The sequence below is a fragment of the Diorhabda sublineata genome, chromosome 10 (assembly GCF_026230105.1).
Source record: "Diorhabda sublineata isolate icDioSubl1.1 chromosome 10, icDioSubl1.1, whole genome shotgun sequence".
NCBI classification, from domain to species: domain Eukaryota; kingdom Metazoa; phylum Arthropoda; class Insecta; order Coleoptera; family Chrysomelidae; genus Diorhabda; species Diorhabda sublineata.
In genome coordinates, this window is record NC_079483.1 from 10,873,889 (window position 1) to 10,901,599 (window position 27,711).

The 27,711-nt window shown below is 34.2% G+C and overlaps 2 protein-coding genes across 5 annotated transcripts; one reads left to right on the top strand and one right to left on the bottom strand.

Annotated features, from left to right (window-relative positions):
- Positions 1-600: 600 nt before the first annotated feature.
- LOC130449678 (cytochrome c oxidase assembly factor 4 homolog, mitochondrial) lies at positions 601-1,263 on the bottom strand. The gene is made up of 2 exons (XM_056787634.1): positions 1,052-1,263; positions 601-987 (listed from the first exon to the last, which is right to left on the bottom strand). Exons 1-2 carry the CDS (start codon positions 1,175-1,177, stop codon positions 874-876), a joined length of 240 nt encoding a protein of 79 aa, XP_056643612.1. The 5' UTR covers positions 1,178-1,263; the 3' UTR covers positions 601-873.
- A 302-nt stretch (positions 1,264-1,565) lies between these two features.
- LOC130449679 (glycerol kinase-like) lies at positions 1,566-26,874 on the top strand. Of its 4 annotated transcripts, none has more exons than XM_056787636.1 (11): positions 1,566-2,185; positions 15,153-15,248; positions 16,664-16,881; positions 19,856-20,071; positions 22,006-22,116; positions 22,209-22,291; positions 22,615-22,788; positions 22,869-23,049; positions 25,001-25,169; positions 25,518-25,604; positions 26,571-26,874. In XM_056787636.1, exons 1-11 carry the CDS (start codon positions 1,942-1,944, stop codon positions 26,669-26,671), a joined length of 1,680 nt encoding a protein of 559 aa, XP_056643614.1. In that variant the 5' UTR covers positions 1,566-1,941; the 3' UTR covers positions 26,672-26,874. The 4 variants fall into 4 exon arrangements, with proteins under 4 accessions (XP_056643614.1, XP_056643616.1, XP_056643615.1 ...); XM_056787638.1 differs by having other exon boundaries at positions 1,604-2,185; positions 15,156-15,248; XM_056787637.1 differs by having other exon boundaries at positions 1,608-2,185; positions 15,156-15,248; positions 22,209-22,287; positions 22,611-22,788.
- Positions 26,875-27,711: the final 837 nt, after the last annotated feature.

Here is a 27,711-nt window from a genome sequence, read left to right on the forward strand (position 1 = left end):
TAAAATGGAGAATGTTTGGTATCCTAGACTCAATAATAAGCAGTAGTTCTCTATAGCTTCAGTCCATATGTTAGTGTCATAGTTGATATATGTTCACTAAAGCCATATTGATGATCAGTAATGATGTTAGCAGGCTCGAAATATCTCAAGATTTGTTTGTTAACGACTTTCTCCATGACCTTGGAAATGGCTAGAACTAAAGCAATCTGACTGTAGTTGTTTTGATATGGGTTAAACCTGAGCAAATTCCAATCTGCAGGGAAAAGATGTACATTATACAGTATAACACAACTTTATTGATTGTATATATATATATATATATATATATATATATATATATATATATATATATATATATATATATATATATATATATATATATAGGAGGAATATCCCACCACACATCTTTTGGTTGGATCTTAAATAGATTAGGCAGTGTTTTCATTAAAACTTTGACTTTCAACATTTATCATCATATTTCAACCAATAAGCTTTTTGACAAATTATGTTCCTGAACCCTCCCTATGAATCATTATATCTATTGGTAAACACCACATTAAAATCCTTTTAGTAATTTATTGCAAATAGACAGAGATGCAACTGAGGACTTTTATTGATTTAAATAAAAAATAGAAGGAAAGTTCTACAACAGGTGATATAGTGATTAAACAAGGAATGCTGAAGGAATTATTTATTAATAGATAAGCTATTTAGTACATAGCTTACATATTTTTGTTCTAAAGTTTTAAAGAAAATTCCTATTTATCCCACCACGAAACTATTTATCCATATTTGTAACTGCGAATTTCATATTTCTAACTCTTCGAAATATTTGCAACGACATACACTTGTATTACACAATAACGAAGATCACTAAGTCCTTTGAATACCCTTCAATCTTGATTGTTGATGTTTTTCCATGCACTTTCTAAATTCATTTACTTCTAGCTGACACTTTCTCCAATCTTTGGTTTCAGAATAGCAGTCCTAAAACAATATATATACTAGAAAAACATCACAGTATGGTATTTTCACACAAAAATAACCTAACCTGTACTTTGTAGTGAAGATTAATACAACCTGTCTTTATAAGCATATCTTCTACAGGGTCTGAAATTTCTTGATTTCCATGATTAGATGCCATTTCTTTACGTTTACAAGGCTCACAATCTTCCATGCCTCACATTTTCAAAATGTCAAAAAATAAAGTGAGGTTAAATAATTATAGGTTGAAGTAGTTTTGACCTCGTGTATTCCAATGTTCATAACTGAAGGTGTGTCTCATATCTTTAACGTTATTGGTTGAAATACAGTAAAGACTATCACTCCCCCAGAATTCTAATACCAAGGTTAGTGTTGCAAAACTGTCGGTAGTGTATATTGAACCACCTTACAGAAACATAATGCGATTTCAAAGTTTATATTGTTAAATAGAATTAGTTTGGAATTAAAAAATTTTACAAATAACACACAAAAGTTATGTGCAAAATATTTCATAATATTACTACTAATGTATATCGTTACAAATTTGAGAAAAGTAATATTTAAATACGTACGATAGTAGTACTTTTAGCCACTTCTACGTCATTATTGTTTTGAACTTTAAATTTTGGAATATTCATAATATAAAACCATATGCATAGCCACTATTTTTTAAATCAGTTCCGTTGGTTTAAGTGAGTGTATCGGTTAAATTGAAAGTGAATCAATTTTTTCATAACCATATAAATTTGGATATACATGTGGGTGTGTGGTTATACAATGTGATAAGGTTTGGGTATTAAAAAACCTATTTTAATATAGTGATATTTGTATATATTTATATATATTTTACCAAACATAATGCATTTGAGTGAAGCTGCAATATAAATAAATTATAATTTCATTTTCTGCATCTCTTGATAAAAGTTAAGAGAAAAAAATCATCTAATTAATTAAATCATGAAGAAAAGATACTCTCTTGATTTAGTAGACCAAGAACGTTTAATCGGTGTAATAGATGCAGGTACTAGAACAGTGCAATTTTGTGTATTTCGAAGTACACAGTTAAAAGAAATAGCTAAACATACTGTAGATGTAGTTACTTCTGTTTCAAATGAAGGATGGTCAGAACAAAATCCCAAAGAAATTCTTGAAGCAGTGAAGACATGTATGGAAAATGTTATAAATACATTAGGTCCCAATGGTAAGTACACAGTCTTTGTAAAAATAAATATTTCTAGATAAAAAAAATGATTTATTATAATTTCCATCTTTTAATCTTCATAGTTATTAATTTATAAATATTTTATGATTCAACAATAAAGAAAAACTTTACTTGCAATACATTTCAAATTATGTTAAGTATTTTATTACTTTGATGGAATTTCGCAAAATATAATTTTCTATTTAGAGTCTGTAACTATATGAATTTACAATTTTTTTTAATATTGATAGTTATATTTAGAATGTCACCCATTTACAGGTTTAATTTAATTATTCATTTATTGATAATTAGTTTTAAATACGAGATCATTTCTAAATATACTCAGAATTTTGTTAGTCGATAATCAGTGGGTTAGTTATGTCATTTCAATATAGGTTATGAGGCTGAATATTCGACAAAAAAGTTAGCTTAAAATTTAATTGTTTCTACTCGAATTTAAATTATCTAGTTGAGCACACAATACTGATTATTGATTGAAATCAACCTTAGGACTGGAATTTTCCCAATATTTCAACATTAGAATTGTAGCTGTGATAATAGTTAATAGTTCTAACCTAATAATTCTATTTCTTGTTGGCTATGAAGGGTAGGGATAAGGAGAAGTATCTCTTTATACACAATTTTCTAATAAATTTGTATATTAATAGTTTCTTTAAAATCGTTATGAATTTCAAATTAAAATTCAATTTACTATCGTACTCTTATAATGTCTGGTGCTGTTTTTAAAATTTTTCCACTTGCTACTAAAGCACCACCTTTCAACGGACAATTGTGTTGTTATCAAATAGCTTTATTCGTAGTAGATATCCTGAACATGTTCTGTCAACAGATTCATGCGCAGTTTTTGTGCGTTCGCGGTGCTAAAAAAACAAATTCAGGATTTAAAATCATGTGTTCGTGGAGCATAGATTTCTAATTCAGAACGTGTACTGAATACGTTCAATGTATCCTCGGACTTGGATAAGGATTTTCAATCCGGCGCTTGCGCATGCATCCTATTTGGCTTATGTGGTTTTCTACTTCATTCTTACAAATATCAAGAATAAATCTTCGTCCAGTTAATTATTATATTTTATTATTCTAGCTAGTTTTGTATTCAAATGATAATTTTACATGTTCATAAATCTTTCGTGGAGGGATGTATGTTCAGAACATATTCTGAACAAAGTTTGCGCATTGATACGTTCAAAAGATATTCAATTGTTCTCGTGTTCAGTGAAGGTGAAATTTGTAATCATATGTTTAGATTAGATAAATAATCTGCCCCTTGGATATTGCTTTGTAAATAAATTCATTACTGATACATTATCTCGAACAATTAATAATTTCCACCCTTTTTATATGGTTTTTTTTGCTAATTTCATTCTTAGTTTGAGATTAAAAAGTATTAACACATATTTTATTCCATTTCATTTTACTGCCAGTTGTCACTAGCACGGATATATAACGATAATTTTTCCCATTATTTGTTTTAAAATTGAATTGTTTAAAAAATTGTATAAACAAAAATGAGCAATGAAAAATTTCTCTGACGATGGAGTAGTGCTTTTGGTTGACCTTGTGGTAAGAAATACAAAGAAATGTTTTTGATAGAAACATAACAAATTTGAAAAATGATGGGATAATTTAAATATTTGAGCTATGACGAATAATTTGTTGCTTTTTCGGCGCATTGACAATGTTGATTATTTCTTCATCATCTTCGTCGAGTTCATCAAATTAATCAAAAGTGTAAATCGTCAATCGTTTTACCCAAACCCTTTATAATATTCTAAAAATGTAAACTATTTGAAAAAGTTGGTTTCGGATCCTCCGTTTCATGTTAAACTGAAGATTAAACTACACCCAGACCGCTGGTAACGTTTAAACCTAAGTTTGTTATCTATAAAACGTGAACAAATCGATATTTGTCGCTTAAATCGACGATGTCAATATTTTACAAATAGACATCAAGTTGTGTCTTAACTTTACTGTACTTATTAACCAATATACTTATTAATCAATAGGTGAATTCCAATACTAAAAATGCTTCTCGCAAATTATGCCGTATCTTTTCGTAAAAAAGTTTTCAAAACTTCAAGCACAGTTGTCAAACAACTGACTGGAACATTCTCTTTGGTGATGTGGACCTTGAATTTTCTAGATTCATTAAAACACTAACTATTCTACGTGAAACTTCTAAAGAAACATGGTCCATTGGGAATGATCTAAGAAATAAGGCTGATAACTTTAATAATTATTTTGTGATATAGCCAAAAATTTATCAAATTCTATAACTCCTTCTCATGATCTGCTTTCATATCTCTCTGATGCTAATGTTAACTTAGACAGTTTCTTTTTTATGCCTGTAGCTTTAGCAGAGCTTTGCAGTACAATTAATGACATCAAAAATAAATATTCATCTGAAACTGATGGATAATTTAGTTATTCATTGAAGTTTTTTTCTTTATATTGAAATTTTATTTTAATTCTGTCTTCATATTCATGAATTGTCTTTTTATTAGTATGCCAGGAAGCTTCAGTTGAAGTGTCTTGATTATGTATATTCTCTTATCTTTATAATCCTATTTTTACACACTAGTATTATTGAAAAATGTTAATCGTGTATCCGCAAGGTTATTTAGATTTTTTGAGCAAATAGTTTCCTATATATATATATTAATCAAAGCTGTGAAAAACAAATAAAAAAACTCGTGATTCTTATTATTGCCTCATTGCATAAGATTTAGACGCAATAATAATTTTAACGAGTCATATAAACTAACCATAAAAAGTAATATTCCCAGTACGCTTTTATCAATATACATATTACAGTTTTTATTGATAAAATAACATTTTATAGATTTATTACTGTTTAGTATGAAGATGGATTACAATTTATCTGAATCGTTTTATTACAGTAATAAGTACTTCCAACATAGACTATAAAATTCTTTTCGTGCTATTATTATAGAGGGCGGGCGCGTCATCCTAACACTTCATTTATATTTTTCAATAAAAGAACTTTTCGATCATGTTCATTGTTGTTCCGAAGCTGGAGGGACCAGTGAGTAAATAGGATCGGCTGACGGGTTGTTTCATTTGTCTATGGTTTATAAATTTTAAAAACTATTTAGCCCCTTAAATGGTTGTCTACTATTAATTTACATGATTCACGTGAAATGGATTCCAAAAAATAATAAACCTTTCAGTATACTACGATGTCTGGCTATTAAATAACGAGACTGGTTTCGAAATACGGTTTTATTATATAAATTATTCTACTCCCCTTCAATATACTCCCTCCCCTCGCCACACACATTTCCATACGTTTTCTCATTGATCGAAGCAGTGCTGGAAGTCTTCTTTGGTGAGTGCCTTTAAGAGCTCTGCCGTTTATTGTTTTACCGTTTCCATCGACTCAGATCGGGTCCCTTTCAAAGCAGATCTTTTTTTTACCTTTCTAACCTTTCAAGGAAATCTGAGCAGACCCGTTGACGCAAGAGCTTTTGGTCAGGAGTCAGATTTTTTGGCACCAATTTCGCACAGACTTATGTCATGTGTAATTCCTCGAGCAAAATTTTTCTAACCGTTTATTTATCGGTCACAGCCTCGGCAATCATCCGGATGCTCATTCGACGATCTGCACGCACAATTTCGTTGATTTTGCTCACTGTTTCCGGAGTGGAAGCGCTTTAGCGAGGGCCGAGACAGCACGGAAGATGACCAGCGCCCATGTCGCCCTGTGGTTGTTTCAACTCCAGAAACAATAACCAAAATCAACCAAATTGTGCGTTCAGTTCGTCGAATGAGCATCCGGACGATTGCCGAGGTTGTAAATGCCGATAAAGAAACGGTTAGAAAAATTTTACACGAGGAATTACACTTGACAAAAGTATGTTGTGCGAAGTTGGTGCCAAAAAATCGGATTCTTGACCAAAAGCTCAAGGCGTCAACGGGTCTGCTCAGATTTCTTCAAAAAGTTGGAAAAGATCTACAATGAAAGGGATCCGATTTGAGTATATGGAAGTGGTAAAGCGGAAAACGGCAGAGCTCTTAAAGGCCCTCACCAAAGAAGACTTCCAGCACAGCTTCGATCAATGGAAAAAACGTATGGAAAGGCGTGTGGAGATGGGAGGGGAGTATATTGAAGGGAAGCATTCGAATGTAGAATAATTTTTATAATAAAACCTTTTTACATAACCAGTCTCGTTATTTAATAGCCAGACCTCGTATCAATGTTTCCAACTGTAACTGAAGAATGGGATCTACGTCTACTTGCCTCATCACCAAGTGATATCCGTCTTCTTTTAAATGTGTTATACAATGTCATTTATGACCTCAAATTCCCCGGCAGGAGACTCTTCCTCAGAACGTGATATTCGGCCTCAACTAAAGTATATAAATAACTGGTACTCAGATGCAGTTGAAGAATTAATATTAAAATTGGACGCCACCAGCTTTTTAACGAACAACGTTAAAGAATAATAAAAATAGGCGGAAAAGCTGGGGAGAGTTTATGAATTAAATTAAAAATAAAAATTAAACAATCTTAAACTATCCCCGGACGCAATTATCCAAAATAATATTTATTATTTATATCTGAAAGACAATAAAGTCCCAATTTACAAAACGATCATTAAACCTATATAGACCTATATAGTTGAACTATGGAGATGTGCTTAAAAATTATATATAGATCTGAATCCGAAATACTCCGACAGATAATAGAACCCCATTGGTATTTATCAAACCAAATAGATCAAGATATACCAATAATACAAGAAGTTACTTAAGGAAGAATCAAACAACTTCACAAAACCGTAGAAACTCATCCAAACGTACAATTGACAGAAGTGTTACTAACAAGGCACAACAAACGAATGCAGGAAACAATAGATCTGGCTGAGGTATTAGAGAGAGAGAGAGAGAGAGAGAGAGAGAGAGAACTCTTTCATTTCTTCAACTATCATGACCGTGAAAATATCCACGCGTTAGTTATATTCAAATATATCTAAAACTATCCCCGGACGCGATTGTCCAAATCAATATTTATTGCTGTGAATGATAAAAAACGTTTCAGCAACAAATAAAAAGAGCACAGTTATAAATTATAAACAACTCAGATTTATTTATGGGAATCCGGGATGGTTGCAGCCCTCAACTGGATTCCCATTTGTTGGAGTGAGTTGAATTAGTAGTCTGGTGGTTGGATCCTTGGTGGTTGAAATTCCCAACTTGGCAGCTGTAGAACAGCGAATATAAAGAATAAAATAACCATAAATTTACTTTGATAGATAGGTTGAGGAAGAATTGGAATCAATACGTGAACAAAGGAATATTTGAGGAAAAACGTAACAAGCCGATTGGCATGTTACACACTAAAATGAAAGCTTTCATAGGTAGCTACACATTTGCTGTAATTTTTGATGTTACATAATTGGATTGTGTGGGGTTAACAAAAGTAATCTGGCCTATTCTTTGTGAAAGATTCTTTGATACACAGTTGCTCGATGGGGACTTCCAATCTCAAGATTTTATTATCCACTTAAACGACGTTGAAATCTTAATAAATTATATCGCTCACATCTCTTACAAATTCATATTTCGATGGCATATTGACTGTACCATTGACCACTCTATAGTAGCAACCATTTAACTGCAAACAGAACAGATTAATGATGGTGGTGTTAAAAAATACAGTGTTGTCAGTTTGAAGAAACTTAGTTTCGGTTTCATTTCAAATTATACAGATTGGCACTGATATTATAAAGTTGTGCAATTAAAAATATAGACCAATCACCACTGCTGATTCAACTCTTATCAACTATAGTAAAGTTGATGCGATTTGGCACAAAATATCATTAATTATAAACTCCTAATTTTTTTGAAAATGTCGCTATCTATAACATTCGAACAAGACGAACAAGGTCATGGGGATTATTCGTTAACGACCTGATAAATTTCTCCAATATGATACGATAAAGATTTTAATCCGTTTTAATTTTCAACAGATACTATGAACGCTTCTAGCATGTTATGATATCTTAAATTTATATATAACTTGATGATGCAATAATGAAAATATATTTTTATTACGAAAAAATCGGAACGATCCAACAATCTCTTCATTTCGAACTGAAGACACACCAAACAGCGTTGCTATTTGGTTGGTGTAGGTGCGATGTTACCAAGCTTTATTCCTCGAAGACCGCTTTCGAAATATGAGGTCGGGTCAAATATGTTAAACAATATTTACAAAAATTTAGAATTTTTCTTGTCAATTCCCTTCTTTAATTACACTTTTTTTGCCACTTTTCCGGAAAGTTTTTGATGCCGATATTAAAGTATTCCAAGGACAGCCATGTGCAAACAAACTCCTTTACCTCGTCTTCGGTCACCGAGGGCTTCTTTCAATGATTCGAACACGTCGATAAGTCCGAAATATAGGGGAAATCTTCTAGAATCGCACTTCGTTCTTGAATACTCCTCCGTTTTGAGCGGTAAGCAGATTTTCAAAAGGTTATAGTAGTATGTAGCATTTATGGAACGTTGTAAATGCAGGAAGTCAACGTACAGCACTCCTCGTCGCTCCTAGAATACAGTACACATAACCTTATTCTTTACTGCTTCTTCCTCCACTCTTTAGACGATACTTTGTTTTCGGGAGTGTAATAGTTTGCCCATGTTTCGTTTCGTAGTGAAGATTCCCGTTAAAAAACAGTGCCCCTCCGGCTTGTATTGCGTCAGCAAGCTACGACAAACTTCAAACCTCATATTGTTGATGTTCGTGGTTGATAGACTTTTCGAAGATTCATCCTACGGTCCTCCAAAATGAATGCGGCTCATTCTCGACGGTTTCTCGGCTATCTTTGGACGCTGTGGCATATTTAAATTCAGCAGACTCACCATCGAATGGATTTTGTATACGCCGAAAAACGTCCTTGTGTTTAATGCTTTCCCACACCAAAAAATGACAGTCGACACTTAATGTTCACTCATGGTCGTAACAAGCCCGTCTAAGTGCGTTCGCAGCGAACACTATGCCACCTACAGAGTTTGTCTCGATCATATTTGAACTGCCCTCGTAGGTTATATGCTCAAAACTCACGTAGATCCCTGTGGAGTCTTCTATGAACGCTTGGGTGTTCACATGGACCACTTTGGGAATCACTGGTGTAGGTAAACTCTCATCGAGCGTCTGCTGGAGATGTACGAGTAATATTTTGTGAATAACCAGATTGATCGTAGTTTACTATTGAATTTCTATTTTCACCCTTTCAGAAGTGTACTTTTTCTGTACTCTCATTTATTCACAATCTTAATGTGAAGATATTTTTTCGGAACAAATACAAATGTGGGTGTCTGACAAGTTTTAGATCCCAACTTGAAGATGTCAGCACATATCAATATAAGTTTGCCAGTATATTTGCACATGCGCTGAGAAATTATCACTGAAATTTCAGCCATTTTGGATGCTTTGTTTCTATTTGACATTCGTATAAGTGAGGATTTTTTAAAAAATGGAAAAATTTGGTTTTTAAATGACAATACGCCTACGCAAATAGAAGTGGTGTTAGTCACTGTGTTATCATTTACAACCGTAAAATATTGGGTGGATTGAAAAGTGGCTGAATCAATTTAACTGACGATAAGTGTTCGAGATGGTCAAAAACTGTGGTATCATCGACCAAATTTTACTGGACGATCGTCGGATTGAGGCTGGAGCGCATTTGAAAAATAAAAATTCACGAATTGAACTTCGAATTGATAGACCACCCGCTGTATTCACCGGATCTGGTGTCCAGTGACCGGTTTCCCAACCTTAAAGTTTCAATTGCAGCAGAAAGATTTTCATTATATAATATCTTATTTCTTTGTAAGGTCAAAAACTCTCGTATTCGCAATCATTATGGATCTATTTACATACTCAGTTGACGTAAGCGAAATTTATTTATATTACTCACTACAACTTATGACGTAATTCAGTTGTGCGTTCAATTCAATTTTAGCTAAAATAAATAGTTTTGTGAATAATCACTAGACAAATGTTTTTTTTATATTTGGCTTCATGCCCATTGAGAAATGTCGCGAAATGACAAATCTACGGGACCTTAATTAGTTTTTGTCTGAATTTGTTAGATTTCTACGGGGTAATTTTGAGTCAATATATTACCGGGATCTTCAAAATGTAATTCTGCAACTCTCATTTTTCGTCTTTAGAGCCAATGAGAATATACTATATATAGTTTGATAAATTCGTATCTGTTGCGATTTTAATCGAAGTTAAGTAGACCATCAGGGCCAAAGTAGTAGGGGCGAAAACGAAAGAAAGTGAAAGGAAAAATAATTTACGTGCTAACTGGAGTCGGGAAGTAGGAGGAAAATAAAAAACAGTTTACATTTTATAGAAAAAAGTTGATTAGCAAAGTTGTAGGTGGAAATTTTGTATTGACACTTTTCACACATAACCTCAAAATGTATGTGATAAATTCTAATAACCAATTTTTTTTCAATTTAATGTTTTAAAAACATATTATATTCCACTAAATTTTGTGGAAACGTACCTTTATATATTCGAAACACATTTCCTCCTCAATATCGAGAAAAGCACCCTAGTTTTCAATTGAAAATTTTCATGTCAAAATATCGATTTTTTTCAAAAATCTCTGAACTTTTTGATGTTATAAAAAGTATATATTACTATGGTGAATTTTTTCAGAAAATGAAATCAAAACTCGAACCTGAATTTGAATCTGAAAACGTAAGAAATCGTGTTACATCGATAGACATACACTACCAGTCAAAAGTGTTTGTCCTCTCCATAATCCATTCGTTAAATTCCAAAATAATACACTTTACCAAATTTCTCTTTCATATTGTCAAGTTAAGGTCGAAACATTGTCTTACCAACCAAAAATAATAGTGCCCGTTATTTGCGAGTGCCACATGTTAAAACTTATAAATAACGACTAATTTGTTTATTATTATTTAAGTGTGAAATATTTCTTCGGTGTTTATGTTCGTAGTTTAGATCTAATAAGTATTGTGAGACGCACTTATTGTGAAATGGGTTGAATCAAGTAACTATCGGTTGAAACTCACAAGCTTTCAAAGTTTAGGCAAAACTAACCGAACCATTACCGCTTAATTAAAAATATATCGACGTATCGTGGACTATAACGTGGAAAATTTGCGATTTGTCGGTAGAAAACGTTCAGTGAGGCCTAGAAAAATCACAACCAGTGAAGATAAACGAATTGTAATATCCAGTATACTTGATCGATGTGTCAAATATAATAGGTCAGATCAATGAATTTAGGAATCTAGACTTTGTACTACCTCTCTTAAGATGTCAAATAAAAGTTGGCAGTAGGCCAAAGAACATAAAAATTTGACGCATAAAGAGTGAGAGAGAGTCATCTATCAAAATTATATCTATCAAGATATCAATTTAATATATATATATATATATATATATATATATATATATATATATATATATATATATCAAGATTAAAGCTCCATTTTTTGAACCGATTTTTTAATTCAAAAGGTGTACAATGAGTCAAAGTTTGAGGCTTTCGTGTCTAAAAAATTAGTGTTTGTACGCAAAAGGAAGACACGGCGGAGATTCAGCAGTAGTTTGAGATGTTTTGGAGGAAGGGTGATTTGAAACTCGGTAAAAATTGAAGATATCTTAAAGAAAGAAGTGCTATAAAATATTAAAGCAAAATGTAATTGACCAGCGCGTGATCCAAACAGTGCAAAGAGTATTTCGAAGAATTGGAAAAGAAGAATGTACTGAAAGTAATGATTTGGTCGTCACAGTCGCCCGACCTCAACACGATTGAGTTATTGTGGGACAAATTGGACAGGAAAGTCAGAAAGTAGTGTTCTACTTCCACAAAAACGAATGGAACCAAATAGACGACGATTATTTGTCGAAATTGTTACAGAGAATGATAAAATTTTGTACCAAAATAATAAAAGCAAAAAGGGGATACAGACTGTTGTTTTAAGGGGTTACATCGATGAATCAAAAATTTAAAATATCTATCTCAATATTAGTGACTGCAATTTTAATATTACTCAATTGTTTTCTATATATGATCTTTAAAATATAAATATCAAAATCGATCGTACGTTTTTCATTTGTTGTGTATCACGGAAAATATAGGGTGGGCAAAAACTTTTGACCGATAGTATATTATAAATCAACATCAAGACAATTGAGAATTGAATACGCGCCAATAAACTTGTTAATTAATTTTTGTAACCCTCTATTTCAATGTTTTAATATATTAATGCGAAATAAGAAACCCATTTTGTGTTGGGTTGATAAATCAGTTTTAAACATACAGGTGAAATTAATAAAAGCGTGTTATAATAAATGAAACTAATCACGTATCGGCGAATTTCCATACTATTTTCACTTTTCAGCCAAATCGCCCTCGTATATTATGTTTCATTGACTTGTTTAATTTTTGAAATATTCATTATTACTCACGTAAAATCACAAACTTATGACATAATAAAATTATCAGGTGTTTATGAATAGTTAAAACACTGGTTCTTCAATTTTTTTTTATATAACTTTAAACTCAATTGAATAAAGAACAAAAATATCGCTCAAATTATACCGAAAAATATTTTTAAAAAGACCATTGGCAAGTTTAAGATTTTACGTCGAAGCCAGTTTATTTTAATTTCAGTCAAAAATAACTTATTTTAAATAATTGTTAATTATTAATAATTTAACCTTAACATTAGTACAATGTAATAAATAACTGTATTTACATTATAATCCAATCAAACTCACAATAAGCCCATTCACCCGAAGAAATAAATTGGGAGTTGTAACCCCTAAATGGATACATTATAGAGTAGAAACTTGACAGCAAATATTTTGTATTCGCTGAGTGCTAAGTAGAAGTTGAGGTAGGAACGATTTGATTTCCGTGTTAAAACTTTCATTATTTATTAGTGAAATTAACGTATACCTGCATTTTCAAACAAAAATAAATAAATATGCGTCACGAAACCAGCTACGCAATAGGATTATCACCAATTAAAAAATTTGGATTCATGTCGAGAAGATAATGCAATGGCTGAGACTCTTATCAAATAGTCTTCTTCTTCTTCTTCTTCTTCTTCTTGTAGTAGGACGAGGTCCTGTCAGGTCTGTCATCTGCCCTCTTGTGACGCCGATGTCCAGCTATCGTACCAGCGTTTTGGGGGCCTACCGATTGGGCGTCTTGTGTCTGGTTTCTGTGTTTTGGCCCATTTGGCAATCCGTTCTGGAGCCATTCGTTCTACATGGTCTCTCCATTGTCGGCGTCTTGCTCTTACCCATCTAACGACATCTTGTACTCCCAGTTCTCTTAAGGTATCTGTGTTGGGTATTCTATCGTGGAGTGTGGTACCCTTTATTGTTCGTAATATCTTCATTTCTGCTGTTCTCATTTTTCTCTTTGTTTGTGTTGTGTCTGCCCTTGTTTCTGCGGCATAGGTTAGTATGGGTCTGATACAGGTCTTGTAGATTCGCGTCTTACTTTCTATGCTCATATATTCATTTCTCCATATAATGTCCCGTAAATATCCCGATATTCTAGTTCCTTTCTTGATCTGCTTATCTACCTCGTCCGTTATGTTTCTGCTGCTCGTTGTTTCTACGCCCAAGTAGTTGAAATTCATTACTTGCTTTATAATGCGCTCATTTACTACCAACTTGCATCTTATTGGGTCTTTGGATATTACCATGCTTTGTGTTTTCTCGCATGAGATTTGCATGTTAAGTCTCTGTGCCGTCAGGTTAAATTTATGAAGGAGGCGTTGTAGATCGTCTTCATTTTCAGCTATAAGTATAGCGTCATCTGCGTAGCAAAGGATTCTCAGGCGACGGTTATTCATTTCGAATCCTGCATTAACTTCGTTTACGCTCTCAATTATTTGGTCCATTATTACGTTGAAAAGGCATGGGCTGAGGCTATCTCCCTGTCTTATGCCGGATGAGACTTTGAGTTCTCTTGTTAGCCCACAGTCTGTTTTTATTCTTGTTTTGGTGTTGATGTTAAGTTGCCTTACTAGATTTGTATAATGCTTCTTGACGCCTTTTTGGTTTAGTCGGTGGATTACATCGTTGAGTTTTACTCTATCGAATGCTTGCTTTAGATCTACGAAACATGTGTACATGGGTTTATTGTATTCTATGGATTTCTCTATCAACTGGCGCAATATAAATATTGCGTCTATAGTGGATCTGTTTGGGCGGAAGCCTTGTTGCTCTTCTGAGATGCCTACCTTAGCAGTTATCTTATTTGCAAGTATCTTGGTAAATAACTTTAACACACTACTAAGTAGCGTTATGCCTCTGTAATTCTTCGGATCTGATTTTAAACCTTTCTTGTATATAGGTATAGTTATAGTTATCAAATAGTAAGATGATAAAATTATTCAAAATTTGTTTTTTCATATTTCGAAGTTCACTAAAACCGCTAAATCCATCGTCCACTGAATCAATAACCTCTGACAGTGAACTTCTCTGAGGAAACACGTTGAAATTGCTGTCCGTAGAGTATGATGACGTACAAGAGTCAGAGTAGCACGGAAATAACTCTCGATATGATACAAAGATTCGCATCGCACCTAGTCCGTTTTTAAACCCTAACCTAACACTAACCTCTTAGCACTTTTTAAATATTCGTTTGTGTATGATCTTCAAAAAAGCATTAAGCGCGTGGCTCAACAAGCTTTCATATATCACCAAACCGAATATATACCTTCCTCACATGCATAATGTCCCTACCCAAAAAAAAACCAACTCAACGAACATCTATATCTTTTTCAAACTTGCTATTATGTACATTTTACTAGTAGGGTACGTTCCAATAGTTATGAATTACCCTGTAGTATGGTTCTTTTAATTGTGAGTAGATTTGTACTATTAAATTATTTTTTTTTGCAGTAGCTAAGAACATTGCGACATTAGGTATAACCAATCAGAGAGAAACGACGATAGTATGGGATAAAACCACAGGAGAACCCCTGTATAATGCAATAGGTAATAATTACATTGTGTATTAAAAATTGTTTTCATTTGAAATCGATACTAATGTAAAAACGCGTTTTCGTAGCTATTGATGCATGCACGTTAACTTGTTTTTTCTATTACGTAACCATATAAAGTGTTTCAAATATCTTCATGAATTTAGTTGTGAAAAAACAGCGTAATATTTCTTATTTCTCTAGTATTGGGGCTTTTTTTTTCAGCATTTTTTTTGCTGTTCCATCGTGAAATTCTGTTGCAAGTATCCAAAAAAAATTATCTGAAAATTTGGGCCCTTAATATTAATATACGTCCTTGACCGAGAGGTGTAGAGATTTTGCCTTAAAAAAACATGATTTTTCATTTTTAAATTTCTATAGCTCAGTGGCATTTCATTTTCTGCCACTAGCTGCACAAGTTTTCAGGATGGACCGATTGTTTTCATTACTTGTCAAATATTTTAATTTACTCTTTATATTTTTGAAAAGCAGAGCCCATATAGGATTTTAAGATGGGCCCAGTATAGGTCCAGGCTTGGGTCAAGTGTGTACAACTGTGACCCTAGCTTGGAAGTCATTATTGGCCCATACTTGGTGGGATAAAAATGTCCCTCGCCTATTTTTTATAATTCTATTTTTTATTGTCTTCTATGCATAAAAGAATCTTATTAATAAAAATTATTACTTCTAATGGATATCTATTATTCAGAGTTCTGCCAAACCTGGCTGACTTTAAGATAGCGGAGGTCGGGTTACTCAGAGTTCAGCCCGACTTGGGTGACTAAAGGATGGCCGAGGTCGGGTTACTCAGAATGCTGCCAAGCCTGGCTGACTTTAAGACAGCGGAGGTCGGGTTACTCAGAGTTCAGCCCGGCTTGGGTGACTAAAGGATGGCCGAGGTCGGGTTACTCAGAATTCTGCCAAATCTGGCTGACTTTAAGACAGCGAAGGTCGGGTTACTCAGAGTTCAGCCCGGCTTGGGTGAACATGGGATGGCCGAGGTTGGGTTACTCAGAATTCTGCCCAGCCTGGCTCACTATAGGATAGTTCGGGTTAACCAGAGCTCAACACGGTTTGTGTGACTATAGGATGGGTGAGGTTGGGTCGTGGCTACTAAAACTCCACGAGTGCACACTAGGCTCCCTCCGCCCACGCGCCGTTTACCACGCGAAAAAAGATGATGCAATATGCACGTTCTATTGCGCCACGCTGTATAATAAATTTTATAAGGAATCAATAAAAGTGTCTAAAGAAAAATTAAACTTAGCATCAAACTACCGTATTTGGATAAAATTTTCGTTAGTAGAAAAAATATTGTATGCAATTCGTGTGTAAAGGTGTTTTAGACTCATGCGATTGTCGAAAATATTCACGTTCGTCGAAAAAAGGCTACTTTACACATTTTTTACATGAATATTTAATATTTTTCAGTATGGAACGATATAAGGACCGATTCCACTATAGATAGAATTTTGGCTAAAGTACCTGAACAAAATACAAATTACTTTAAAAATCATTGCGGTCTTCCGATATCACCATATTTTAGCGCCTTTAAATTAAAGTGGCTTATGCATTACGTACCTCAAGTGAAAAAAGCGATTAAAGCTAAAACCTGCCTTTTCGGGACGGTCGACAGTTGGATATTGTGGGTAAGTCACAATATAATTCCATAATATTTGATTTTTTTGTCTCGCTTGAGGTAATCCTTAAACAACGAAACTTTTACCGCAAAATGTGGTGACCCTGCTCTATCCATACACAAAAATAGGGAAACAGAATTTCGTGCAACGCGTTGCGATAAAATTTTGAGCGACTCGGGCGATGAAACTGTGTTTGATGATGATTCTATGAGTAGTTCATAAGTCTATCTTTGATATAAAATGTTCAAGGGGAGCTTCGAAATCGTGTAAGACGAAGTCTGGTCGATGTGACCACTGACACGAACGTTTCGACTTATAGCCGACGAAGTAAGTCCACTTGGTCAAATTGTGAATTAGGTACTTGATAGTCTTTGAAAAATGGTAATCAGAGTACGCAGACATCGCGAAGAATTGGATGCTGCCTAATATAAACGCATTCTGCCACTGCACGTGGGCTGCGATGCATTTTTACCTTCCAGAAAGATTTTAGCGTTACAACAGCCTCCCAAATCGTCAGATCTATCACTCTGCGATTAGTTTCCATATTACTTTCTCTAAGAGAAACGCAGTTTGAGTCGCGTATATCCCAACAACTATGAAGAAGGGGCCGTCAGAGTTTTACAGAATAGCTACAATGTTTGGAAAAATCACTGGTGTCTTTATATTAGTACCTAAGGGAATTACATTGAAAATGATCATTTTGTAATCCCATTACTTAATTAGCAATTGAACTTCGTGGCACGTGCGCAGTAGCACAGCATAGGGCAGCATCGGCAAAAATTCCGCGTCGTACAATTTACTTGGATCATTGGAAAACAGTAAATGCCCTGAAAATCAAAACTGGATCTTTTTTGGGAAAATTGAAAGGGCTTGGTTCTCATATTTACCACTTTATTGAAATAGAACCGTATCGGAATCACACGGGAATTACTATGGAATGTTTATCGTCAGCATTTCCGCTTGTTTGATGCACCTTTGTAGAGGCTATTTTAACCATTGGATTCTTTTTGTTTTACAATGTATGAGTGACGTAATATTTTTATTTCTACCAGATTTCTTTTTCATATATTTGCTATCACCGGTATCATACAAAACTGCCTTTTCCTCTTGATCCATTGCAAAACTCTAGCATACACCCGTGCAGGTGAAAAATGTGACGCAGTTTCTGTGCCTCGGTCACAAGTGCGGAGAATTTCAAGTACGGGACTGAACTGTCCTGCTCTGCGCCATAGCGAACTCGTGCAAAAACTATCCTGTCGTTTGCTGCGCTGCTCTGACTGCGTCTCAATATGTGTCTAAAAAAATACAACGTGTATAGCTTGCGTAATAATAATTCTTTATATTTTATTGTAAATCATATACACTCGTGAGTAAAAAAATCTACTCAGGCGTCACCTCTATAATCGCAGGTTACTGACAAAAAAAATGTTTCATGCTCTCACATCCCAACAATATGTTATGATCCATAACCACCCTATAAATGCTTGTTTACAATAGTTCTAATTAGGGGTAATAGACCCTTATAAAAAGTTATCTATAGGGAATAATGCAGCCGCAGCTGTACCCGCTGTATTCGCTTACATAACAATGAACAAACCCTGCAAAATTGTTCGTTTTCAATCTGGTACAGTACACATCGCAAATCAAACACCACAACTCCAGCTCTGAAGAGGAGCAATTCCTAAACCAGTGCCAAATCCAATGAATCCCTTCGTCACCTTAATAAACTTTCTACAACCTATTCAAAAAATGAATCCACGATCCAACGAACTTCTCTCTCTCAATTTCTCACCCACTACTATCAGTTAGCCATCAAACTTTAAGTGATACACTCCTTCGTTAACAAAAAACGAGAATCTTAGCTGAAAGTGGACACAACAAATGATAAAACCGCTCAAACGGCCAGTGCGCTGAACATGAATCAATCTCCTGTTTCCAGAGCTTACGCTCGTTACTAAGAGTCCGCTGACTTTCATCAAAGACGTGGTATCGGAAGATAAAGGCGTGTTCATCCGATAGAGACGACCGATTCATTACAAACCGGGTTCTCATTGGTGTTCCCAACAAGAGCTCAGAGAAACGCGAGGAGTATCTATGAGTAACTAGACAGTCAGAAATAGATTTAAGGCAGCTAACCTTGAGTCTAAAAGGCCAGCCATTGTCCCCAAATTAACCCTAACCCACTGAACAATCCGTCTACGATGTGCTAGGGAACACTGGCGAATGATGGGGTTCCGGTTTCTTCTCAGACAAGCAGAGTGTGCTTGCATGGTAGCAATAAAAAAGAATGAGACAGAATACTTGGAAAACCTTTTAGAGGAAGTTCCTAGATGGTTTGGGAAGGTATTTCAATAGAAGCAAAAACCGAATTGGTGTTTATTGAAACATGGCAAATAGATACATAGAAGAAATTTAGGGAATCACGTCGTTCCCTTCTACAATTTCATCGGCGAAAACTTCATTCTATGGCAGAGCAATGCCCGTCTACATAATGCAGGTTCCGCACGATGAACTTGAAGAAAAGTTCTATCTAGAAATCCCGCATCAGCCATAAAATCGGACCTCTAAACGGCACTCAGTGAAGAATGGGATAACATCAAACAAGATCGAAATAAGAAACTTATTTGATCTATGAAAAAGTAATTGGAAGCTGTTATTAGAGTCAGGGAAGAGAACACTAAATATTGATAGGTTATTTCCAAATAAACTATTGACTTGACGAATTTGAGCTTGTATTTGATTTGATATTTTTTCTTTGCCAAAAAATAACTTATTATAAATAACTTATTATAAAGCAGAGACTAATGCTTTTGAGATGTTGATATAAGAAAAAGAATGGAAGCTACAGATTTTTTGCTAGAGACTTTTGACCGCGAGCGAACGACTAGAGTAGCAGTTTTTGCTAACGAGTGTATTTGGATTAATTTGTATTAGTTCCAATCTTGAAACTTCCACCAAATTATATTTCATTAATTTTTTTTAGAACTTAACAGGAGGAGTAAAAACTGGTAAACATTATACAGATGTAACAAATGCCTCCAGAACGTTTCTTATGAATATAGATTTATTAAATTGGGATCCTCATTTGCTTCGATATTTTAGGATACCAGAAGAGATTCTACCCGAAATAAGAAGTAGTTCAGAAATATATGGAATGGTAGAAGACCCTTGGCCCTTAAAGGGTGTTTTTATTTCAGCCGTAAGTTATAGTACAATAACCAACACACATTTTACTATATTAATTGAAATGAAAACAAATTTTTTATTATTCTTTATTTATTATAATCAGATTAAATAAGAGGATGGTAGAAATAACATCAACAACATTAACATAATATGATCTTGACTTCATCATAGTGGAACCTCGTATACCACATGTTACCCAAAACTTCTTCTTTTCTTCCATAATAGGTCCATAGCCTGTTTCTTCTTCGATGTCTCTCCTCATACTGGCTCTAGATTGTCTTTCCACCTTTTTCGTGGTCCACCTAATAAGGTTCATTGTAAGACACGATCGATCAAAAACGTGTGATTTTAGTCGATTAAAAAATACGTCACGTTAGAAATGCAACGCTAATAAATAACAAACAATTTATTAAATAAAAATGTAGTGTTAGTATGGAAAATATATTAGGGGTAATTTTACTCCTCCAAGAGAGGATGATGTGACGCTTTTAGAACCAGAAAGTCGTTATGAACTAATAAGTCTTCCGTGAGACAAGATTATACTGAACATACTGTTTACACTACCACTACACAAACATAATTACACTGTCTGAAGCGCATTTCGATAACCAAGTTATAGTCTTCAGGGACTGAAGGTAAACCGTTTACAGTTATCATCTAAAGGTATTCTGAAATGCGCGTCAGACAATGTAATTGTAAGTCGGTTCTATAAAGTCCAACTAAGAGAAGATTATTAAAAAACGTGTAGTTTGAGTCGATTAAACGGCGCGTCCCTAATAATTAACAATAAATAACAACCCTTTTAATCATAATAATAATAACAGTGTGAAGAACCTAAAGGAAGCATTCATGAAGATCGAACAGGAAGCTAGTGAAAGGGGACTAGAACTAAATGAAGGGAAGTATATGGAGCTGAAACGACGAAATGGCAATATGGCAATATATTTAAGGGTGTTAACAATTTTAAATACTTGTGAGTAGTTAACAATTAAAAATATCGAGGACAGGAAATTACTCAAGTGATCCACGAAAACTACCGAATATACCATAAAGTCCGGCCTCTATTGCTATGCAAAAAAATCAGTAGACCTGACAAAATGGGAAGATACAGAATACCGATAAGGCCAACAATAACCAAGGGAAGAGAAACGATAAATCTGTATTATATCTGTAGTATATCTGATGAAGAAAAACTTTCTTCGAAATGAAACGAAGAATGCTGATGAACAGTAAAATAAGAGAAACATAAACATACATAAAACGGATATGAAAAATAATAGTGAAGTTAAAAAAATAACAAAATTGAAGTGCTTATGGAACCGACCCGGAAGAAGACCATAAAATCAATGGAAAAGTCAAGTAACAAATGATCTGAACCGAATGGAAGTCCGTAGATGGTGGGGTAATACCCAGAACAGGAAAAAATGGAGAAAAACAGCCGGAAAAGCCAAAATATGCAATAAAATTTAGTTAATAAAAATAATAGAATAGAAACGAGTTCTTAATTAGTCGGAGAATATAATATACTTTGACATTATTTAAAGAGTGTTATGGTTACACGTTTCTAACGTGACGGGTTTTTTAATCGGCTCGAATTACACGTTTTTGTTATTTATTAGCGTTGCATTTCTAACGTGACGTGTATTTTAATCGACTGTAATTACACGTTTTTGATTGATAGTGCTTTGAAATTAACCTTATTAGTTTAAACAACTTTATGATTCAATAATTGTCACAGGTATAATCACAATTGAACTAATGTCAATCTAAAACCGGTCAAACTAGTTTTGAATATACGAGGTCAAATCTGCACACTGCCTTTAGGTAGATGTAAGTGGTTTGAAGCGATTCGGGACGTCTCTGGCAACGCAACCTGACAAAAAATATAAATTCGAATAACATAGAATTAGATGATATTGGCAACGTTGTTGAAATATAAATATTTAGATTTTAGGGAATCAACAGGCATCGTTAGTAGGACAAAGATGTTTCAAAGAAGGACAAGCTAAAAACACTTATAGGAGTGGATGTTTTTTATTGTATAATACTGGTACTCAGGTAAATCTGATGTTTTATTATTATTATTTTCATCATATATCAGCTATAACTGATTTATTCAACGTTTGGTTCAATTAAAACATTTATTACAGAAAGTTATGTCTAGTCATGGATTGGTAACTACTGTGGCTTATAAATTTGGTAATTCGCCTGCTGTATATGCTTTGGAAGGTAAGTAAAGTAACCAGTTTTGTTACAAAATTGCATATACAGTGTGTTCTCTTCTTCGTAATCCAGCTAAAAGTTTCTGTTATGAAAGTTGTTGATTGATATGTTTGTGAACTGTATTTTCAATCGTAGATTTATCTAGTTAAGCGCCATGCCCAATTTATAAAATTTCGTAAGACCAATTCCTTGTTGAATCCATCACGAATTATATTATGTACTCGGACTACCTTTTCGTTTACCTGAAATATCCTCGTACCGAGTTGGCGCATCATTATCTCACCGGATTAAGAGTCGTTTTATTCGAGTGTTGTTTTTTTTTATTAAAGGTAGTGTGGCTGTGGCAGGAGCAGCGATAAAATGGTTAAGAGACAATATGGGTTTTCTAAAAGACGTTGGAAAAGATACGGAATCACTCGCTCAAGAAGTTTTCAATACCGGCGATGTTTATTTCGTACCGGCGTTCAAAGGGCTTTACGCGCCATATTGGAGAAAAGACGCTAGAGGGTGTGTGAGTTTTAACAAATTCTCTCCACTTCGGCACTAAAAAAACTGAAATTCTTGTTAATCGTCGCATTTTCTTTCAGTATTATTTGCGGGTTAACGGCGTTCTCGACGAAGCAACACATCATTAGAGCAGCTCTGGAAGCGGTATGCTTTCAAACTAGAGATATTTTGCAAGCGATGAATAAAGATTGCGGCATTCCTTTATCGAAACTTCGCGTAGATGGGAAAATGTCTGCAAATAATTTATTAATGCAATTACAAGTAAGTATATGAAGTTGGTTATGTTATTCTTCTTTTTTCTCTAATTTGTCCTTTGTCTTTGCGATTTGGAAGTTATCGAATATCATGTTGATAATTTGAGAGTAAAATTTTGTTGTCTATTCATATTAATTTATATATTCATTATTCAACTGCTTTTTAGTAATTAGTGGGCTGAAAAGTAATGTTGTTTCTGCGCATGTCGATATTTAATTGTCACTTCTCAGCTCATTATCTACTTCGAAGACATTTTAAGGTTATTAAGACATGTTTACTACTAAATAATAAAATAATAATATTTTTACGCAATTTGGCATGAAATGAACAGTCAAATACAAGACGAGTGCCGCAATGGAAGGATTAACAGTATGAATAAGCGTTTTCCAGAGTGTGGATCGCAGAAAACGACATTTTAACCCACTATTTCCGAGTAGTTAGATAGATAAGCGAATTTAGTGTTAAAAAAAATATCATTTTTTTCCCTCATGCGATATTTAACTCGGATAATGTCTTCTTCCAAAATTACGTAGAACTTTATAGAAAAATTTATCGTGAGGCAATAAAAACCGCCTAGGATATTTATTATAATAGAAGACTCGGCAATTCTCGTCGTCTTCTTCTTCCTCTTTCAATAGTACCAAGTCCTGTTCAATCCTGTACGTTTGGCCCTCTTCTTGGATCTTCCTGAGAGGGTAAACTCTCCAGCTCTCGTACCACCTCTTTGGTGGTCTGTCTATAGGTCTGCGTGTGTTCGGTCTCTGAGTTTTAGACCCATTTGTCTTCTGGCATTCTTTCTACGTGATCCGTCCAGAATCTTTTTCGTGCCCTGATCCATCTCACCACATCCTGTACGCCCAATTCTTCTCTTATGTCACTCTCTCTCCTTATTCGGTTCCTGAGGGTGACTCCCTTGATTGTTCGCAGTATTTTCATCTCTGTGGTTCTCATTATTCTTTTTGTTGTTGATGTCTCGGCTCTAGTTTCTAGTAATTCTCGTAATGTTGCTAAAGAAACATAGTTTATTGTGAATGATCTAAGAAACGAGGCTTCTTCGTCGAGTACCATATCTACTTTCTTAAAGTTATCAGGAAAAATACTTTATGAATGTAGCCAAAAATTTATTAAACTCCTTCTTATATTCCGCTTTCATATCTCCCTGATGCTAATGTTAACTTACACAGTTTTTTCTCTATGCCCGTAGTTTTAGCAGAGCTCCGCAGTACAATTAAAGACATCGAAAATGAATCCTCTCCAGGTACTGATGAACTCATTCTTAAGTTATGATGTGATTCTAATCCTCTATGAGCTGGTTTCGGACAATTCTTTGAACTGGGAGTTCTGTCTGTTTTGGCTAAGATCAGTTTGCAAATAACTAAACTTATCCACCTCTATAGCAGTTTATTATGCCCTTATTGAGTCGCCTTTCCCTTCTGAGAGCTTATAGAAATTTACTCGGACTAAACTAAACGAAGCCACTAGTCGCAAACTGTCTCTGGCAGGAATATTTCGAAGAAATTGTGTACATACGCCTGCCGACAGCTTCGGCCAATAGAAATGCATTTATATTTACGATTCGATGTTTTCATTGGTAAACAGTGGAGTTGATGAGTCCACGTGGACTGACGGTTTCTTAGATGTTTACCGAATTTTATACGGATAGTAAACATTATTTTTCAATTATTAATTTGGTATGAGTGTCGTGCGTAATGATGAAATATTGATTGCTTCTCGCATAACTCTTCTGCAATTGATATTGGAAGAACTATACTTCATTTATATTTGTGAGCATGTGTATCGGTATGCGTGTGTTTTGACAGGTCCCCAGTTCTATTGTACAGATATTTCTTTTATTGTTCTTATTAAACAAGCAGTAAAGCTTTTTTTATTACGAATGATTTGTTGGATTAACCACGTACCTTAACAATTCTAATTGTTGGTTTATGTTAAATTTTAGGCAGATATAAGTGGTATACCTGTGATACGAGCTGAATCTGAAGATATTACTGCGTTAGGTGCTGCCATGGCGGCTGGTGCGGCCGACGGTATCGATCTTTGGGATGTCAATTCTGAAGAACAGGAACTTGTTCCTATACATACTTTCCTTCCGACATCAACTGAAAGCGGTAATTGATTTATTATTCAGGGTGTATCAAAACAATCATCCGATCTAAATAAAATCGTTGCTATTCATTTGTAAATCCGACGCTATTAAATAATACAATGTCAAAAAGAGGAAGCTCTGGGGTTTTATATTGTTTCGCTTGAAGGCAGTAAGTAGCGGGCTTCTGTCAACGTTCAGCTCAGTAGGGACTTCCAATTTGCAAACATGGATAACCAAATAATACAGAATAGAACTAGAAAAATCAGTGACATTCAAACTGTTTAAATTTTCATTAATACTAATTAATTGATGTAGAACAGGCGTTCGATTGTGGTACATCCGTTTTACCATTAATTTTATGTTATTTCAGAAAGAGACTTCAGGTATAATAAATGGAAAATGGCCGTTCAAAGATCGTTAGGATGGGCTGTACCGAAGAAATCACATTTAATGACAGGTAATCATTGTCTTTTTATTTAATCATTATTTACAAATTCAAAAATTAAACTCTATTCTATACATTTCATTATTTTTTTTTGACGGCAATAAATGGATAAATTTATGAAATGATCTGATGGAAAGTTTCCTACTTCGACCTGAAAAAGTTAACTCAAGTTGGAAAATATATTTGCGCATGCGTCGAGAGGTTCTTACTAAATTTTTTGCCAGTTTCGATGCTTTGTCATTAATTCAGTAAATAATTTTTTTCGAGTAATTCGGATGGTGCCTACCATGTGATACCATGCTTGTGGATATTGATCTCAAACTTCTATAGGTTGTAGTGCTCGAGAAAGATGTGCCTTGGTAGTTGATTCCAAAGTTTCTCCACTTCTCCAAAGAAATGAGTTCCTATAAATTGGACGTCTGCAGACGCACTGAACTATTCATGATCCACGTCTGTTGGTCGAGTAGGCCTTGCAAAAACGGGATTATGTTAAACAGCTCAGTAGAGCATTTGCCATGGTAGTATCGGTAAAATAGATTAAGATCAGCGACCTTTCTTCTATGCTCTAAGCTGTCTCAAGTTTCTAGTCAACTCTAGATCGCCTATAAATCGAGCTGCTCTTTTCTGTATTGAGTCGAGTATCTCCAGGGTATGATTACGAGCCGAGCTCCAAAAGTATGAACAATATACCAAAGATGGACGTATCTGGGCTTTGTAGAGGCTTAGAAGCTGTTGCGGAGTATATAGTTTCTTAGTCTTAAAGAGGGCTTGTTACACTGTCTTGGCTAATTCGACCACGTGACTATGCCAGGACATATTGCTTCCAATCTCAACACCCAACAAGCGAATTTTACGTCATCTACTCCCTCCTGAATGTTTTGCATAAAGCCCCGGAACACTCTGTATAATATCACTTATCCTTATTGTATAATTGAATTAGTATTTGAAATGAAAGTAAAATATTATTGCATTTTTCAGAGGAGCGGTACAGGCTGTTATCCAGCTTACCAGGATGCTTGTTTGTGATGCTTAGCTTCGGATTTTTGGCCCTTGCTGAATTAATCGGAGAACAAGGTTGAAAAATTAAATCTTTGGTACCATAAATGTGACTTATAATATTGACTGCTCATTTCAATTATTTTTATTTTATATTAAGCACCAAGACTTTTATAGACTATGTATTTATGTATTATGTTTACTTTGTTTCTGTTGAAATTTTTGTTAGATTATTTGTAATGGGTTATATTTTTTGATTGAAGCAATAAAATTTTGAATTATTTAATTTTTGGTTTAATTTTTATCTTATATATTAAAAAAATTGATGATTTCCATTCAGAGTCCGTTCAGGCGTTCTACTACTTTGCTAATTTTTTTTTCAATGAAAGGTATTGATGCACAGATCAGCCATCAACCATCGGATTTCATCTAATTTTCACCATTCTCAAGTTATACTCAAATGCGATTTCCCCCTGTACATTACTTATGGGAGCTTTTCACATACACGTTCTATCCTCAATATATCAGGTTCTATTCAAGATAGAGACTTCGTTTTGGTTTAAGAACACTCTTTCTTTTGAGTTTTTGAACACTTAAATTGGTTGAGTTTGAGATGAGCTAGGCGCGGACATTCAATGTGAAGTTATGGATTTTTGTAGGTTTTTGGCAATTTTTCTACATTCAAATATCTATATCTCAGGTTCTAATATAGCTACAGAGTTCGTTTTCTATTATAATGATTTCTAATACTTATTTAATGGATTCGATGCGAGCGAAGCCGCGGGTAAAAGCTAGTACATTTTTAATTTTAACGAAGGTGACTTCCATTTGGCACTAGGATGAAAAATTTATCGATGAATTCTTTCTAAATATGTTTATTTAACTGAAATTGAATATATAGAATGAGGTAATAGCTTTTTTTGGTTCTGGAAAACTTCACATCAAATGTCTCGCTTAGCTTCGATCATGTCTTCGTTTGATATACTTACATTTCTGGAATGTTACCAGCAATACCCTTGTCTATAGGATAAGTCCATTTTAGCATTTAATGATAGAAATAAACGGTATTATGCGGAAGAGCGCTTTTGAATATTTTTAAATTAGAAAATGTGAAAGCATTGAG

Bases quoted from the DNA above. Each gene is read 5' to 3' on its own strand.
- LOC130449678 (XM_056787634.1), bottom strand. From the start codon at position 1,177: ATGGAAGATTGTGAGCCTTGTAAACGTAAAGAAATGGCATCTAATCAT. The intron at 988-1,051 runs GTTAGGTTATTT...ATATTGTTTTAG, and splicing joins ATCTTCACTACAAAGTACAG to GACTGCTATTCTGAAACCAA.
- LOC130449679 (XM_056787636.1), top strand. From the start codon at position 1,942: ATGAAGAAAAGATACTCTCTTGATTTAGTAGACCAAGAACGTTTAATC. The intron at 23,050-25,000 runs GTAAGTATATGA...GTTAAATTTTAG, and splicing joins ATTTATTAATGCAATTACAA to GCAGATATAAGTGGTATACC. The intron at 25,170-25,517 runs GTAATTGATTTA...ATGTTATTTCAG, and splicing joins TCCGACATCAACTGAAAGCG to AAAGAGACTTCAGGTATAAT.